This window comes from Suricata suricatta, chromosome 2 (genome assembly GCF_006229205.1).
Source record: "Suricata suricatta isolate VVHF042 chromosome 2, meerkat_22Aug2017_6uvM2_HiC, whole genome shotgun sequence".
Classification (NCBI taxonomy): domain Eukaryota; kingdom Metazoa; phylum Chordata; class Mammalia; order Carnivora; family Herpestidae; genus Suricata; species Suricata suricatta.
The window spans coordinates 6,379,174-6,396,028 of NC_043701.1; the positions used below are offsets into that span (position 1 = coordinate 6,379,174).

At 50.5% G+C, this 16,855-nt stretch overlaps 1 protein-coding gene across 1 annotated transcript in view; it reads left to right on the forward strand.

Annotated features, from left to right (window-relative positions):
- Positions 1–395: 395 nt before the first annotated feature.
- The window catches only part of ZNF746 (zinc finger protein 746), a 20,224-nt gene continuing 3,764 nt past the window's right edge, over positions 396–16,855 (forward strand). The window contains exons 1-4 of the mRNA XM_029954500.1: positions 396–1,121; positions 2,804–3,103; positions 3,191–3,317; positions 4,883–4,996. Of these exons, the coding sequence (XP_029810360.1) occupies positions 1,041–1,121; positions 2,804–3,103; positions 3,191–3,317; positions 4,883–4,996 (622 nt within the window). The 5' untranslated portion in view covers positions 396–1,040. The remainder of the gene's footprint in view (positions 1,122–2,803; positions 3,104–3,190; positions 3,318–4,882; positions 4,997–16,855) is intronic.

Here is a 16,855-nt window from a genome sequence, read left to right on the forward strand (position 1 = left end):
CCCCACCGCTCTGCCTCGGCGCTCCCTACCCCCCAGCTCCCCCCAGCGGCCTGGTGGCACCTGGGAGGCGTCCGAAGCGGCTTGGATTCCGCGCACACCGAGTGCCCAGCTCCATCGAGGTCGGGGCGGAAGACAGCTGCTCCCTCTCGTAGAAGCGGGCGGGCACCAGCCCTGTTAAGCATTATTTTGTCCTCACAACAAACCTGCGGGGTAGGTGCTCGTTCTGTCCTGCGGAAGAAAAACCCGAGGCCTGGAGAAGTTTAACTTGCCCAGGATCGCACAGCTAGAAAGTGGGTGAAAAGACACAGTTGCTCCGTATTCGGGGCCACGTTGTGTTTTGGGGGAAGCAGACAGGTACGCTGGTGTTGAGGATGCAGAAGAGAAAGAGGTGAGTGGTTCTTGCGTTGAGGTAGAAAGGGGCCGTGGGAGTGCAGGGGAAGGAGAGGGAGGGGCTGGCACCCCTCCCCGGCCTGTGCGCCTGTGATTTGAGCTGGGCTTTCAGGGGAGGCTAGGGTTTCATCAGGCTGAGTGGACCATTGGAGCTTTTCAGGACAGGAGGTCGGCTTGCGCACAGAAGAAAGGAGGGGGGGGGGGCGCGTGTTCGTGGACTGCAAAGCAGCCCCTGCACCAGAAGATGGTTTTGGTAGTGAGGCCGTGGAAGGGAAGGGTTGGAAGGGGTTTTAGTGCCTGGACTTCATCATCTGGGTGGCAAGTCCTTGAAGGATTTGGGGTTCTCTTAGCATCCGCTCCCCGCAAGCGTAGACTTTCCACCCCCCTGGCAGGAGTGTGAGGACAGCCCCATATTATCCACCCACCGCTTAGTAAGGAGCTGGGCCTGGGCCCAGACAGTCACCACCTCCCACTAAATGGTGTGGAGCCCTTCTAGGGGCTCCGTGCCCCATTCAAACGGTAAGAAAACTGTACCTTACTGTTCATGAAGTAGTTCATGCGGATGTCCTTTGCCTGCCACGCAAAGATTGCGGTAATGGCGGTCAGGTGCTCTCAGATGCTGAGTCTTTCAGTAGCTGGGGAGCCAGGTGATGAAGCGGTGCTCCTGGAGCACACTCGTGGGGGGCTGGGGCCAGACGGCAAGGATCGATCCTGAAGGACAAGTGGACAAGGTGAGGGGCGGTGGCTGTCATGGGAGGTGTCCTGGGGTGCCAGCCTAGTTGGGTCCCCTTAGCCTCGAGGCAGAACCACCTGCCTCTTTAGCGCTGGAGTCCCACCCACATTCAGTTTCCCTCCGATGGCTCCCTGCCTCTCCAGCTCCTCCCCAACCTTTGGGGGCAGGGGGAGCCCTTCTTCAGGTCAGAGGTCATCGGGTCCAGCCTCCAATCACAGAAGCACTGAGCCTTCATACTAGTCCCTGACCATCTTTTGAGGACTAGTTTCCAGAATGTTGTAAGGATGCCATGCATCCTCAGGCACAGCCAGGAGGAGGCACTAATAGCTGGACTTCCTCCCTGACCGAAGGGCCCCACCTTCAGATGTGGGTGGGTCGGTGGTTCAGTCCGTCCCCAAAGCATTTGAGCCCTTTCCTCGGCGTCCTGGGCTGCCGCTCAGGTCATTCAAGCTGCCTTGCGAACTTTCCGGCAACAGGGGAGTCGCTGCTTGGGTGAAGCTTTATGACAGTTGTCGTATATACAAAAGTCTAACCTTATACGTGTTTTACCTTCCTCCTCAATCTGTTGGGTGTGTCACTAATTCTGGGTGGGCTACAAAAATGTCGGGGGCTCCTTCTCCCTTTGGGAGGGGGTGGGTGCCGTGAGAGGCAAAATCATACTCTCAAGGGACCCAGGGGAGCCTGTGTCAATTTTGTCCCCCTGACCCACCAAGGCCACCTGTGTCCAAAAGTCTAACCCTTGGCTGCTGGAGCCTTGCAGTCATGGTTAAGGAGGAGCAGTTGGGGAGGGGACAGAATCGGATTGCCCTGGAGGGAGAGGAATTAGCTGCTTGATTTTTATGTTTATTAAAAAGAGACACAAGGGGCGCCTGGGCGGCATAGTACGTTAAGCGTCCGACTTCAGCTCAGGTCATGATCTCATGGCTCGTGGGTTCGAGCCTGCCTCGGGCTCTGTGCTGACTGCTCACAGCCTGGAGCCTGCCTTGGACTCTGTGTTTCCCCCTCTCTCTGTCCCTCCCCCACTTGCACTCTGACTCTCTCAAAAATAAACATTAAAAAAATTTTTTTTAAAAAAGAGAGACAGAGAGATGTTTAAAAAAAAAAAAAAAGCAGTTGAGCAATGCTCATGTTTGTGCCGGTTCAGTGAACCAGCTGTTTGGTTTTGTCTTTTTTTTTTTTTTTTGCTAGGTCATGATCGGTTGTCGGTTCCTATGCGATTATGAGGGGAAGTGCTGGCTGGGCTCTAGTAAATCTGCAGTTTACTGTTTATCCACCGAAACGCCCCAGCAGTGCTAAGTCACTGTTTATTTAGCAGAATCGCACTGAGTGCCTTCCGCGGGCCGCGCACTGTGTCTGGAAGGGGCAGCGCTGCCTGCAGAGAGCTCACGCAGGCCAATGCGGGGCATCACTGGGCAGGGCACTGAATGCCATGGTGGGGGGCTGCAGGGCATGCTGCAGAGGCCGGGAGGGAAGGCGCGAGCCCGGACAGCCGTGGTGTCTGAGTCCCCCGGAGGAGCTGATCGCCAGGCTGAGATCTGGCATGCGGCACAGGGCGCCCCCACTCTCCCATAGGTGCTCCGTGCCCCCCACCCGCCCTGTGCCCCCGCACCTGGCAGGGGTGGGCTCAAGGGGCTCGGTGGGTGGCATGAATGACGATGGGCTTCTCTTCGTTTTTGAAAGATATCCCCGTGGACGATGGCAGCCACAATTCAGGCCATGGAGAGGAAGATCGAATCCCAGGCCGCCCGCCTGCTTTCCCTCGAGGGGCGGACGGGGATGGCTGAGAAGAAGCTGGCCGACTGCGAGAAGACGGCCGTGGAGTTCGGGAACCAGCTGGAGGGCAAGTGGGCCGTGCTGGGGACCCTGCTGCAGGAGTACGGGCTGCTGCAGAGGCGGCTGGAGAACATGGAGAACCTGCTGAGAAACAGAAACTTCTGGATCCTGCGGCTGCCGCCGGGCAGCAAGGGGGAGGCCCCCAAGGTATTCCCCCGGGCACCCGGGGCTGGGGCTACTCAAGGGGCCGTGCCTGTCAGTGTGTGGGTGAGCACGTGATGCTTGTGGTTCCAGGTGCCCGTGACCTTTGATGACGTGGCCGTGTATTTCTCTGAGCAGGAGTGGGGCAAGCTGGACGAGTGGCAGAAGGAGCTCTACAAGCACGTGATGAGGGGCAACTACGAGACGCTGGTGTCCCTGGGTAAGGCGTGATACTGAGTTTTCCATTAAGTATGACTTGGGGTGTCCCCAAACCTCTCTCCCCGTGCTGGCGGGTTCCGTCACACGGTGTGTCAATCACTAGAAGCCTTGACCATGATAGGCGTCGCCTCCTCTTACCAAAGAGGAGCACCGGGTGACGGAGTGAAAAGCGTCCTCTAGCTGGTGAAGTTCACGGGTGGCCAGACAGAGAGGGGTGGTGGCATGGAGCACAGACGTCCCTGTCCTGTTGAGGCACAGCATAAAACCTCCAACCTCTCTCAGGTCCAGGAAGGAATCGATCCACTTTGTTTCAGCCTTCTCTGCCAGGGATGTGTGGCTTTGATGGTGACACTACTCCAGTTTAGTGGACAGTGTGGGCAGACCACGCTTCCCCTCTGCTCCCTCAGAGCCTGGGCTTCTTTCCTCTTGGGCTGGTTTCTGTATGACCCAGACCTGAAGGCAAGAAGGCATGCTCGGTGCGGATGACAGCGGGCGCAGGTGTGATGTTAGGTTTCGGTTTGAAGGGAGGCGCCTGGGCGGCTCAGTCAGCTGAGTGTCCAACTTCAACTCAGGTCATGATCTCACGGTCATGGGTTCAAGCCCCTGCGTCGGGCTCTGTGGGGACAGCTCAGAGCCCAGAGCCTGCCTTAGATTCTGTGTCTCCCTCTCTCTCTGCTCCTCCCCCACTGATGCTCTTGTCTCTCTATCTCTCTCTCTCTCTCTCTCTCTCAAAAAATGTGTAAACATTAAAAAAAAATAAATTAAGATTTCAGGTTGAAGAAATGCACTGCTTCCTAATGGTCAGACTCTACCAGAGTTTCTGCACTTGGGTGCCGACGTGTGGGGCCAGATGATTGGTATTTGTGGGGCTAACCTGGCCTTGACCCACCAATGCAAGGAACACCTCACCCCTAGCCCTGAGTCGTGACAATCAAAAATGTCTCCAGGGGCGCCTGGGTGGCTCAGTCGGTTAAGCGTCCGACTTCGGCTCAGGCCATGATCTCACAGTTCATGAGTTCGAGCCCTGCGTTGGGCTCTGTGCTGACAGCTTGGAGCCCAGAGCCTGTTTTGGATTCTGTGTGTGTCTCTCTCTCTCTCTGCCCCTCCTCTGCTCATGCTTTGTCTTTCTTTCTCTCCTTCAAAAAAACAAACATTAAAAAAAAAAGTCTCCAGATTCCCAGATGTCCCCTAGGAGACAAAATTGCCCATGGTTAAGGGCTAGTACTCTTTTTTTTTTTAATGTCTTTATTTTTATTTTGAGAGACAGCGACAGAGAGTGAGCAGGGGAGGAGCAGAAAGAGAGGGAGACACAGGTCAGAAGCAGGCTCCAGGCTCTGAGTGGTCAGCACAGAGCCCAACGCAGGGCTCAAACCCACAGACTGTGAGATCATGACCTGAGTCGAAGTCAGATGCTTAACTGACTGAGCCCCCCAGGCGCCCCTAGAACCAGCACTGTTTACTCATCTAGAAATTTCGTTTCTTGGCCATTCTTGGATTCGCAGGCTGTCTGTCCCCAGCTCTGAATGGACCCACACAGCAAGAGCTAACCTTCCTGTCTTTCCTCAGACTACGCCATCTCCAAGCCCGAGGTCCTCTCCCAGACCGAGCAGGGGAAGGAGCCGTGCAGCTGGCGTCGCGCCGCCCCCAAGGTTCCAGATGTCCCTGTGGACCCGAGTCCAGGTGAGGGGCCGAGGGCAGTCCAGGGCGACTGAGCCATCAGGTGGCAACAGCGAAATAGAGGGCCCGGGAGGGCATGACCTTCTTTCCCGAAAGCCAAGGAGAAGCCTCAGACTCGAATGTGTTCAATCTAAATTTTTGGATAGTTGAGTTATGACCTGTTGAACGAACCCTCCAGGAATGCTTCCCAGTGGGGAGACAGGCAGGAAACCTAGCTTTTCAGAAGAGAGTTCAAGCCAGTGCCCGGAGTTAGGGGAAGCGGGAAGAGGACAGAGAGGGAGGGTAGGAGTGTGTTGAAGACAGAAGTTAATTCGGGCTCAGTTTTATGAAAAGCTGGCCTTGCCCGCGTCCAGGAGCCAGTCCTATCAGCTGGCCGCATGTGTCAACGTGATTCAAACCCCAGATTTAGTTAAGGTGAATCTGTACCACTGTCTCAGATTGTCCTGGAGCCGGTCTGCACCTTTGAAAGGCCCACTGTGGGTCTGGTTCACTATCCTTGTAATCAGAGGTCTCTCTGATTCCCGTCCCGTCATTCAGGAGAGCAAAGCGGGGCTGGAAATAGTGTGGCTGCTGGCGAGACCCCCAGTATGCCCTCCCGTCTAACACGCTCCATGCTCTGCCCCGAGCTCATCATCATGAGCCCCGTGAGCCCCTGCCCGGACCCCACTCGCCTCTCACCCTCTCTGGGCTGTGCAGCCCCTTGTCGGACCTCCTCCCCACGTCAGTTGCTAAATTCCCTCGCCGGGACTCTGTCCCCAGCGGGACCTCAGATCTTCCAGCTCTTCCCGGAGCATCCCCACTCAGATGCGCCCTGGTTCTTCTCCTGCATTCGCAGAAGCCCGCCCCTTCCCCACGTCCCTCTCAGCCCCAGTCCCTGCGCACCTCCATGTTGCCTCTTTGCTGGTCTCCCCTCCTCCCTGCAAACCCCTACCTTTCAATCAAACGCCTCCCGCAGAGACCTCATCTCTGCTACTGCCACCATTGCTAGCAACGGGACATCCACAGGATGGTGCTCAGCACCCCAGCCTCTCTGTCCCTCAGCCCCCACCCTCCACTCCCTCTCCACCTTCCAGCCTGAGTCATTCCCCTGATGCACCCCTCCATCTTCTCAATCGAGCCAGGCGCCCAGGTGCCCCTCCCCCGCCGTCCTTGCAGATCCCTCTTCCCAGTGTCCTGACCCCGGCCTCTGGCCCTTTCACTGCCCAGCTTGTCCCCGGTTCCCTCTTTGCCCAGCCCAGGCTCCGGTCCACCGGCATGCCCACCCCCTCACCCTTCGTCATCACGGAACCCTAATCCTGGTTCAGTCTGCCTGCTGTGCACCTGTCCCCACGCAGCTGCATGCGGCTGGAGAAAACGCCTGGCCCTCGCTCCTCACCCGCAACCCTGGGGACTCCGGCGCTGCTCCTGGGTCGAAGGGTATCTTCCTGGTCCACTCAGTTGCCCGGAGGCTGGCAAACGGTGGCCCACGGGCCGGATCACTCACTGCCTGCTTGTTTGGCCCACGGACTTAGAAGGATTTTCATGTTGAAAAAATACGGTTCAATTGAAACAGAAAGAAACAAAACTCACGGCCCTCCCACCCCAGCGGCCCATCTGCTTGCCCCTGGGCCCCGTTCTCAGTGTTTGCTGCTGTGGCCTCCCCTCCCGCCAAGGCTGGCCTCCGCTGGGCACTAGATCCCGCCCGGGCCGCCGCCTCCTGCTTCCCGGCAGCACCTGCCCCTGCCGTCGGTGCCCGGTCTGGACCCCACAGCCCTGCCGCCCCATTTCTGCCCTCCTCCAGCCACCCTCCCACAATCATCGCCCTCCGGATCCTGCTTTCTCCCATTCCTCTTCCCGCTCTCAACGCCCTTCCGTCAACACGCCTGGCAAGGCCGCCAGGGACCCTGGTGGTGTTAAAGGTCTGGTCTTACCGGACCCATTGGTGACATCTGCCACCATCGATCACTCTCTTCCCAGATTCACTTCTTTAACGGGAAACACGCCTGGTTTCCTCCTGCTTTCACCTAACACCTTTCCTGCGCTATTTCCTCATGTGCTTTCTGACCTTTACACGCTGGGGGGCCCCACCACCACCCTCCACGCCCCCACTCTGCCATTCGGCAGTGGCTCTGAGAGCTCCGCGTGCTACCTGTGTGCCTCTTCCCTGGCCCCTCCCTCAGTTCTGCGCGCGCGCGCGCGCACACACACACCCCCTCCCGAGCTCCGCCTCCTCTCCCCCCACCCGCAACGTCTCCCTCTCCCCTGCCGTGATAGACAGCTGTCCACCCTGAAGGTGCAGGCCGGGCCCCAGGAGTCAGCCTGACGCTTTCTCACAGCTAGGAGCCTAGCACGCCCTTCAGACTTGTGCACAGTGCCGTCCCGCCTCACCTCTGCCCTGCCACCCAGGCGCATCTCCTGCAGTCACCTCCCAACCAGCATACTCGCCCCTGCCCTCATGCCCCAGAGCGAGTCTTACACTCTTGTGCACAACTCCTTACTGGCTTCCCACTGATCAGAAACTCGGGCTCCTTTCTCTGCGTCCCGCTCCCGCTGTTCCCCCAACACTGCAGGTGCACCAGGCTCGGAGCCTTCGCCCTCGTCAGGACTGCCCGCCAGATCCTTTCCCGGACTCCACCCCCCTCTCCCCGCCTCCGGGCTCTGCTTATCTAAAGTTGCGGCCCCTTCCCCACCGCAAATCTGCAGTCTCCTTCCCCTGCTCTGGTGTTTTCCGCCCCAGATGGTGTCACCTATTATGGATATTTCTAGGTTGTTATATATAGTTCGTATTTACAGAATTGATATAGATACAGATGCTGCGTGTTTCAGGGAGGGAGAGACTGCGGATCTCATGCTTACAGACTTAGGTATGGCCGGTAAATTTCAAGAGGACAAGAACTTGCCGGTTTTTTTGTTCCTATGATCATTTCAGGCACCTAGAACACTGCCTGGCAGGCAGTAGGAGTTCCACTATTGCTTGTGGAGTGTCTGTGGTGCTACAGAATTTAAAATATTTGTGTGTTGAAATCTGTGTGTTAAATCCCTTGCTAGATTTCCTAGACGCACTCCGCCCTGTGGTAACCACTTGTCCTGAAGCTGGTGTCTGTCCTTTCATCCACATTTTATTTTTTTAATCTAATTCAAAGCCAGGCTAGTTAACATACAGTGTAATGATGATTTCGGGAATAGAATTTAGTGATTCCTCACTTACGTGTTGTGCCCGGTGCTCATCCCAACAAGTGCCACTTAACAGGTGTCCATCCCCCATTCAGCCCATCCCCCTCACCTCCCACCAGCAACCCTCAGTTTGTTCTCCGTATTTAAGAGTCTCTTTTGGTTTGTCTCCCTCTCTGTTTTTATGTTATTTTTGCTTCCCTTATGTTCAGCTGTTTTGTATCTTAAATTCCACATAGGAGTGTAGTCATACGATCTCTGTCTCTGACTTATTCCGCTACCATAACACATTCTAGTTCCGTCCACGTCGTTGCAAATGGCAAGATTTCATTCTTTTTGATCACCGAGTCATACTCATTGTATATAAACCATTCATCCGCCGATGGACATTTGTGCTCTTCCCAACCTTGTCTACTGTCAGTAGCGCTGCTATAAACATTGGGGTGCATGTGCCCCTTCGAATCAGCATTTTTGTGTCCTTCACGTAAATACCTAGGAGTGCAGTTGCCGGGTCGTGGGGTAGTTCTATTTTTAATTTTCTGAGGACCCTCCCCACTGCTCTCCAGAGCGGCGGCACCAGTGTGCGCTCCCACCAGCCGTGCGGAAGGGATCCTCTTTGTCCGCATCCGCGCCCACATCTGTTGTTGCCTGAGTTGTTAATGTTCGCCACTCTGACGGGTGTGAGGTGGTGTCTCATTGTGGTTTTGTTGTGCATTTCCCTGATGTTGAGTGATGTTGAGCATCTTCTCATGTGTCTGTTAGCCATCTGGATGTTTTCTTTGGAAAAGCGTCTCTTCGTGTCTTTTGCCCATCCATCCCCATTTTAAAACTTTTACTTAAAACTACTTTCTGTAGGGGCGCCTGGGTGGCTCAGTCAGTTAAGCTTCCGACTTTGGCTCAGGTCATGATCTCACATTCATGGGTTCGAGCCCCGCATCGGGCTCTGTGCTGAGCGCTCGGGGCCTGGAGCCTGCTTCGGATTCTGTGTCTCCCTCTCTCTCTGCCCCTCCCCTTCTCATGCTCTATCTCTCTATATATCAAAAATAAATAAAACATTAAAAAAATTAAAAATAAATAAAACGATTATGTGTATATGTAGCCATAAGCAATATACAATATGGTTTCGTGGGTTGTGAAAAATTGGGTCAGTGTCATCATATTTATCACGCAGTGTTCCGGAGTTCAGGTTTACGTCCTTTGATGCTTGTAGATCAGGTTCATTCATCTTAACAGATAATGTCCAAACGCTGCTTCATCACAATTTATATCCACTGGTCTGTTGATTCGCACTTCTGCTGTCTGTGATTTTTTCCTCTCCCGAGCGGCGCGGCAGCCTTAGCCTTACCCCTGTCTGTGCGACCAGGCGCCGCGGCCTCTCTGGGGAACAGACCCGGAGAGGAGCCCCGCTTGTCTGCCCCCTGCCGTTGCCATGGTTACACCAGCGGGCACCGCTCCCTCCCGCGCTCTCCGATCTCCGGGTGCCTGTTTGCTTACAGCTCTGCCTACCGCCCACGTGAGATTCTTGCCAGTCCGATGGAGGTTGAAATGAATGGAACCATATGCATTTGCATTTCCCCAACTCTTAGGAAAGTAGAGCCTCCTTTTCATGTTTATTTGGTCTCTTCGGTCTTTGTTTTTCACTCTCTTATCAAGACTTCTTTGTATAGGTTCTGGATGCTAACCCCTGTGTTATTTGCATGACAGAACATCTCTCCCTCTAGGTCTAGGGCACGTCTTTTAGTTTTGTAGTGCTTGGATAGGAGTCTTGATTTGGAGTAGAATCACACTTACCCACTTTTTCCTTTAGGATCTGCTTTCTCTATCTAAGATCGCCTTCCCTCCCTCGTTCCAGTCAGAAGGACATTCTCCTCTATCTTCTTATAAAACTGTCAGAGTTTTGCTTTTCACATTTATGGGGGTATCAAGAATTAATCTTTGTAAAAAAAAATATTTGTGTAGGCTGTAAGGGAAAATCAAAAATGTTTTTCCCCACAGGGGCATCTGATTTCCCCACAAAGTTTGCTGCGTGTTCTTTCTTTTCTCTGGTGATTTTGAAATGCCAGTTTGGTCATGAACCAGGTCTGCATACGTACACGCACGGTCTCTGGGCTCTTCATCCTGGTTTCGTGGTCTTTGTCTCTCTGCCGGCACTCAACTGATTTAGCTTCACAAGAAGCCTAAGCCTTCCCTCCTTCCTCTCCAGAACTTTCCTTGGCTTCCGTTCTTCTTGGGCCTCTGTTCTCCCATATGAGTTTCAGACTTTTTATGTTAAGTTCTCAGAAAATCCGGCTGGCATTTCGATTGGAATTGCATTTACCATATAATTTCATTTCTGGAGACTCCCCCTCATGACACATGAGCCCCTCTACACATGAGAAGACTCATTTGACGAAGCCTTCTGTGTGCCCCTGAAGAAGGCTTCCGTTTTCTCCGATGGTTTGCGTCTCTTGGGAAATGGGGTTTTTATATTAATGACGTTTTAAATAGTCATCACAGGCACACAGCTCTGCTATTGACGGTCTTTAGTAAAAGACAACGTTCGCTCAACTTATTACTTCTAATGAGGGGCCAATTTAGGTTCTCATGGTTTTGTGTGGTTTTTTTTTTTTTTACATAGGCAGTTATATCCTCCAGAGATAACACAAAAGCTGTCTCTTCTTTTTAAATGGTTATAACTTTATTTTTGTCATTCGGCAGTTTGGCTGAGACCTTGCCGAGCACTTCCAGATAGCTGGCGTCCTTACCTGTGAGGTGCTTCCAAGGTCTCAGCGGCTACGGATGGCTTTTGTCATCGACTTTCGATAAAACTCTTACTGTAAGTTTATAGACGCTTCCTTCCACTTTGGCTAAAGTTACCGTGAGCAAGTATTACGTTGTATCAAATGGGTTTTGTTTCCTTTTTTAATTTTTTTTTTAATTTTTTTTAAGGTTTTATTTATTTTTGATACAGAGAGAGACAGAGCAAGGGAGGGGGAGGGTCAGAGAGAGAAGGAGACACAAAACCGGAAGCAGTCTCCAGGCTCTGAGCTAGCCGTCAGCACAGAGCCTGACACGGGGCTCGAACCCACGAACGTGAGATCTGACCTGAGCCGAAGTCAGAGGCTTAACCGACTGAGCCACCCAGGCGCCCCTTGTTTCCTTTTTTTTAATATCATGTTTTGTTTCTTTAAAACATTGCACCTGGGTATCATACATGACATTAGCAAACACATACAAAACAGAGACCCTTGGAGACTAATAGTAAACACCCGTATTCTCAATTCCCAGTGTTAGAAATCGATCACAACCAGAACCTCGCGTCACCTCCTTATCATTCTCCGAGTCCATCCTCCACTCTACCTTTTACTAATAAACAGACAGAAAATTCCAAAATAGATACGGTCAGTCCCTTGGTTTTCTTTACATTTTTTATTCCGTATGTGCATATTCCTAAAGAACACGGTGAACCTTTTTGGAATGTGACCACACCATCCACAGTCTTCTTTGAGTTGAACTTGGTTGGCATAGGTCATACCGTCTATATCCTTTCACTCGACTTTGTTTCTGAGTCGTCCCTGTTGGTGTGCTACACTGTCTCCACTCCTGCTCACCACTTCTTGGTTTTCTCGTTCATGACTGTGACCAGTGTGTTCCTTCCTTCTGGTGGGCGGGCGGTTGTCTTGTCTCTGACTTTTTTGCTTTTAGGAACAATGCTGTTCTGAACATTGTTATGTGCGCATAAAGGTTCCTCTAGGTGTAGACCCTGGAGTGGAATGGAACTGGCGGTCAGGGTCATAGGAAAGATGCTCGTTGACTTCTCCAGGTAACGTCTGAGTGTTCGGCAGAGCAGCGCTGCCACCAGGTACCCGCCCGCGGTGCCCAGACGTCTGACACCTCCGCCTCGCCAGCCGGAAATGCCTGCATCCTCAGTTCTGCCCATCTGGTGGGAGTGAGCTGACTTAAAAGTCGTATTCTAGGGGCGCCTGGGTGGCTCAGTCGGTTGAGCGTCTGACTTCGGCTCAGATCATGATCTCACAGTTTGAGAGTTCAAGCCCCGCATCAGGCTCTGTGCTGACAACTCAGAGCATGGAGCCTGCTTCGGATTCTGTGTCTCCCTCTCTCTCTGCTCTTCCCCTGCTCATGCTCTCTCTCTCTCCTTCAAAAGTAAATAAACATTTTCCTAAATAAATGAGCTTGCCCATCACATCCCCTGTTCATAGGCCACATTTCTCTCCTCTTCTGCGAAACGCCGGTTTATGTCTTTGGTCCATTTTTCTTGTAAGTTGTTTTCCCTTCACTTATCGATTGGTAAGAGTTCCTTCATGTTCTGAATATCAGTCTTTTTCTCAGGCATGGGTATTGCTGCTATCTTCTCTGGTCACAGTGTATTTTAAAGAGCAGATGCTTTTGATTTGATTGTACTTGGATTTACTAGTTTTTACCTTCATGGTTTGTCCTTTTTATGCCGTAAATGACTAAGAAACCTTCCCTACCTCAAGGTTGTGATTTGCCTGCTCACATTTTCTCCTAAAGGTTCTGCCTTCCACACCCAGGCGCTAAGTCTGTCCAGGATGGATTTACGTCGGGTAGGAGGCGGGAGCCTGGTTCCTCCACGCCAGTGCTTCTGGTCTTTTCCTTTGCGCTTTGCGGTCAGCTTCCTAATTGCCTTCTAATAAGTGCTGTGAAAAATCCATTTGGGATCGTGTTCGGAGTTGCGTTCAGTCTATTGTTCCCGTTGGAGAAAACGGCCCCCTGTGCTGTTATTTGTGTTATTTGTGAATTCCTGAAGCCATTAGCTCCGTTTAGCTCATCTGTACCCTCTCATTGAAGTTTAATCATTTTCCCCAAAAAAGATCTTGTTTTTGTTGTTGTTAGATATATTACTAGGTTCCTTGTGTCTATTTTTATTCTCATTTTTTTATTTTTTCCTGTTTTTTTAAGCTTTATTTATTTTAAAAGAGAAAGAATGAGTTGGGGGGTGGGGCCAGAGAGAGTGAGAGAGATGCAGAGCCTGATTCAGGGCTCGAACCCACAAACTGTGAGATCATGACCTGAGCTGAAATCAAGAGTCAGACCCTTAACCAACTGAGCCACCCAGGCACCTGCTTTGTTGTATTTTTTTAAAAACATTTATTTATTTTTGAGAGACAGAGAGAGACAGCGTGATCAGGGGAGGGGCAGAGAGAGAAGGAGACACAGGATCTGAAGCAGGCTCCAGACGCCAAGCTGTCGGCACAGAGCCCAATGCAGGGCTTGAACTCACGAACCGCGAGATCCTGACCTGAGCTGAAGTCGGACGCTTAACCGACTGAACCGCCCAGGCGCCCCTATTTTTTTTTAAATCACTATTATCAGTGGTGTCTTTTTTTAACATGCTTTTTCTGTCCTTCACTGATGTATACTGGAGCGGGGGGGGGGGGGGGGTCAGGGGACACGCCTCTCCCAGCACTTTATCTCATGCGGCAGGGCCTCAGTTATGAAACATCCCTCTTTGCCCCCCAGGCATCCCGTCCGGGGGGCCCACCAGGGACATATCTTGTCACTGGAGAGTTTGGGAGTAGGGTTGGACAAGTACAGCTCTTGCCCGTCCATCTCCTCCGCTGGGGCAGCTGGCCACCCACAGGGGACAGGCTGTCTCTGCTGGGACAGGCTCCGTCACCAGGCCAGGTGGGGGACTTCTGTCCGAGTCAGTTCTAGGAGTCCCTCTTCCGCGCCCATCATCCTCTGCTGTTGTCACATAATAAAAATAGTTTACCCTCACCTGCCTTCCTCTGTGGTTTCATTTCTCTGTGAAGATCTGTGACAGGAAAGAAAAATGGTTGTTGATAGGGTCCCTTAAAACCCTTCTTTCAAAGTGTACAAAAATACAGTTGGATTTCATTTACTGGTATTTCCATCTGAGAACCTTGCTCAAATCCTCACTACTGCGAATAACATTGACGATTATCAGGTCTTCCGAAAAGATCATCCTGTCGTCTGTGAGTAATAAGAATGTTTTGTTTCCTTTCAGATCTTTACAGTTTATTTTCCTCTTGTTTTGTTATGCTGGGTGAGAACTGCAGAAAATCCTTAAATAAGAGTGGTGATCACGGGTATTCTTACTTTACGATTTTAAAGAGAATGCCTGTTAACTGTTCACACTAACATCTGTTAAAGGTTGTGTTTATCAGTGTCCTTAGGAAATTAAAGATGATTCCTGTATTTGTGATTGACTAGATATTTAAAAAATTTTTTTTTCTTTAATGCTTTTTATTTATTTTTGAGAGACAGAGAGAGACAGTGCGAGCAGGGGAGGGTCAGAGAGAGAGACAGAGAATCTAAAGCAGGCTCCAGGCTCCAAGCTAGCTGTCAGCACAGAGCCCGACGTGGGACTCAAACCCACGAACCGTGAGATCATGACCTGAGCTGAAGCTGGAAGCTTAACCAACTGAGCCACCCAGGTGCCCCTTGACTAGATATTTCTAATAGGGATCGATGCTGAATTCTTATAGAATGCTGTTTTGGTGTCTGTTGAGATGACTATGTGATTTTTTTTTTCCTTCTTTAACCTGCTAATACAGCAAATTCTGTGATTTTCTATTGCTGAATCAATCTTGTCATCTGGGAATGAACCTAATTTAGTCATGATACTTTATATACGTTGCTGGATTCGGATTTAAATTTTTTTTTATGTCTTTTATTTATTTTTTGAGAAACAGAGAGAGACAACGCGAGCAGGGGAGGGTCAGAGAGAGAGGGAGACACAGGATCTGAAGCAGGCTCCAGGCTCTGAGCTAGCTGTCAGCACAGAGCCCGACGCGGGGCTCGAACCCACGAATTGTGAGATTATGACCTGAGCCAAAATCAAGAGCCAGATACTTAACCTACTGAGCCACCCAGGCGCCCCAGATATTTTTAAATTTTAGTACATATGGGGAGTTTGGAGGTATCTGTTACTGGTTTCTAAGTAGTTAGATAATCAGTCTTTAAAAGATGAATGGTTTAAAATTGACTAAAGTTTGTTTTATGGTCTAGAAAGTGTTCATTTTTCCTTATTGTTCTGTGTGGCTTAAGAAACGTACGTTTCCTTGTCTTTAGACTCTACTGTGTCCATTTGGTCGGGTTTGTGAGCAGCGTTATTCGAATTTCCCATAACCCTGAGTCCACTAGATTTATCAGGTGCAGGAACGGGTGTGTTGAAATATCCCACTGAGAAGTTGGGAGTAATTTCTCCTGGAGATTTGCTGTATTGTTTTGAAGCTAAGTTATTAGATTAAAAATTTAGACTTATTTTCCCGTTCTGGCCAATAAAACTTTGGACAATGATCCTTTTTTTATTTCTATGAATATTTCTCTTTTTAAACTCTATTTCATCAGATATAGTATAACTACGTCTTTTTAAAAGTTTTCTTTATTCTGACGTTTATTCTTTCACACTGCCTTTGCAGCTTTCTCTTGTAGGTATGTCTTTTGCAAACTTCACATAGTTAGGTTTCCTGTTTGTTTTTAGTCCAATCAGCTTTACCTTTTAAATGTCCAACATGGTGGGCACATCCATGTGTGGCTGTTTTGACTTAAAAAGTACTATAAAGATGAGATACATAAATGTTGAACATTTTGGATATATTGGGGTACGTAAAATATATTGTTAAAATTAATTCCAGGGCACCGGGTGGCTCAGTCAGTTGAGCATCCGGCTTCGGCTCAGGTCATGATCTCATGGTTTGTGGGTTTGAGCCCCCACGTCGGGCTCTGTACTAACAGCTCAGAACCTGGAGCCTGTCTTCAGATTCTGTGTCTACTTCTTTCTCTGACCCTCCCCTGCTCACGCGGTCTCTTTTATCTCTGCCAAAAATAAATAAAAATTAAAATTAATTTCATCTATTTCTTTTTATTATTTTTTTTGATGTTTGTGTATTTTATTATTGAGAAAAAGAAAGCATGAGATGAGGAGGGGCAGAGAGGGAAAGAGATCGAACCTCAAGCAGGCTCCACACCCCCAGCACGGAGCCCGATGTAGGGCTTGAACTCATGAACTGTGAGATCATGACCTGAGCTGAAATCAAGAGCTGGATGCTTCACCAGCTGAGCCCCCCAGGGACCCCATATTGTTTTAATTTTTTTTTTAATGCAGCTACTAGAAAGCCTAGAGTGCGCTCTGTGGTCTGCATGGTCTGTCTAGTGGACGGTGTGACTCCAGCCCGCTCACACTGCTTGCCGTCCCTCCTGTGTTTGGATTCTTACCCACCATCTCACCTTATGTTTAGACCTCAGACCTATCTTTTCTGTATTTCTTTTTTTCCTACCCCTCCTTTGAGAGTTCTTCATTTAAATTCTTTCTTCCTCAAGTTGTTATTATTTTTATTTTAATTAGTTTACTTTAAATAGTTTGGAAGTTATACATGTTTCTGTTCTTTTAGAGGTGACTTTAGGTTTTTTTTTTCTTTTCAAATACTTTCCCTAACCATTTTCTGTGGATCTGTGAGTGACAGACTCCCAGTCTGTGTTTGTACAGGAGTTCATGTATGTCTGAAAACACTTTCATTCCAGGAGCGCCTGGGTGGCTGTCAGTTAAGCGCCTGACTTCAGCTCAGGTCATGATCTTACGGTTCATGAATTTGAGCCCTGCATCAGGCTCTGTACTGACAGCTCAGAACCTGGAGCCTGTTTTGGATTCTGTGTCTCCCTCTCTCCCTTCCCCTCCCCTGCTCACATTCCATCTCTCTCTCTAAGATAAATAAAACATTAAAAAAA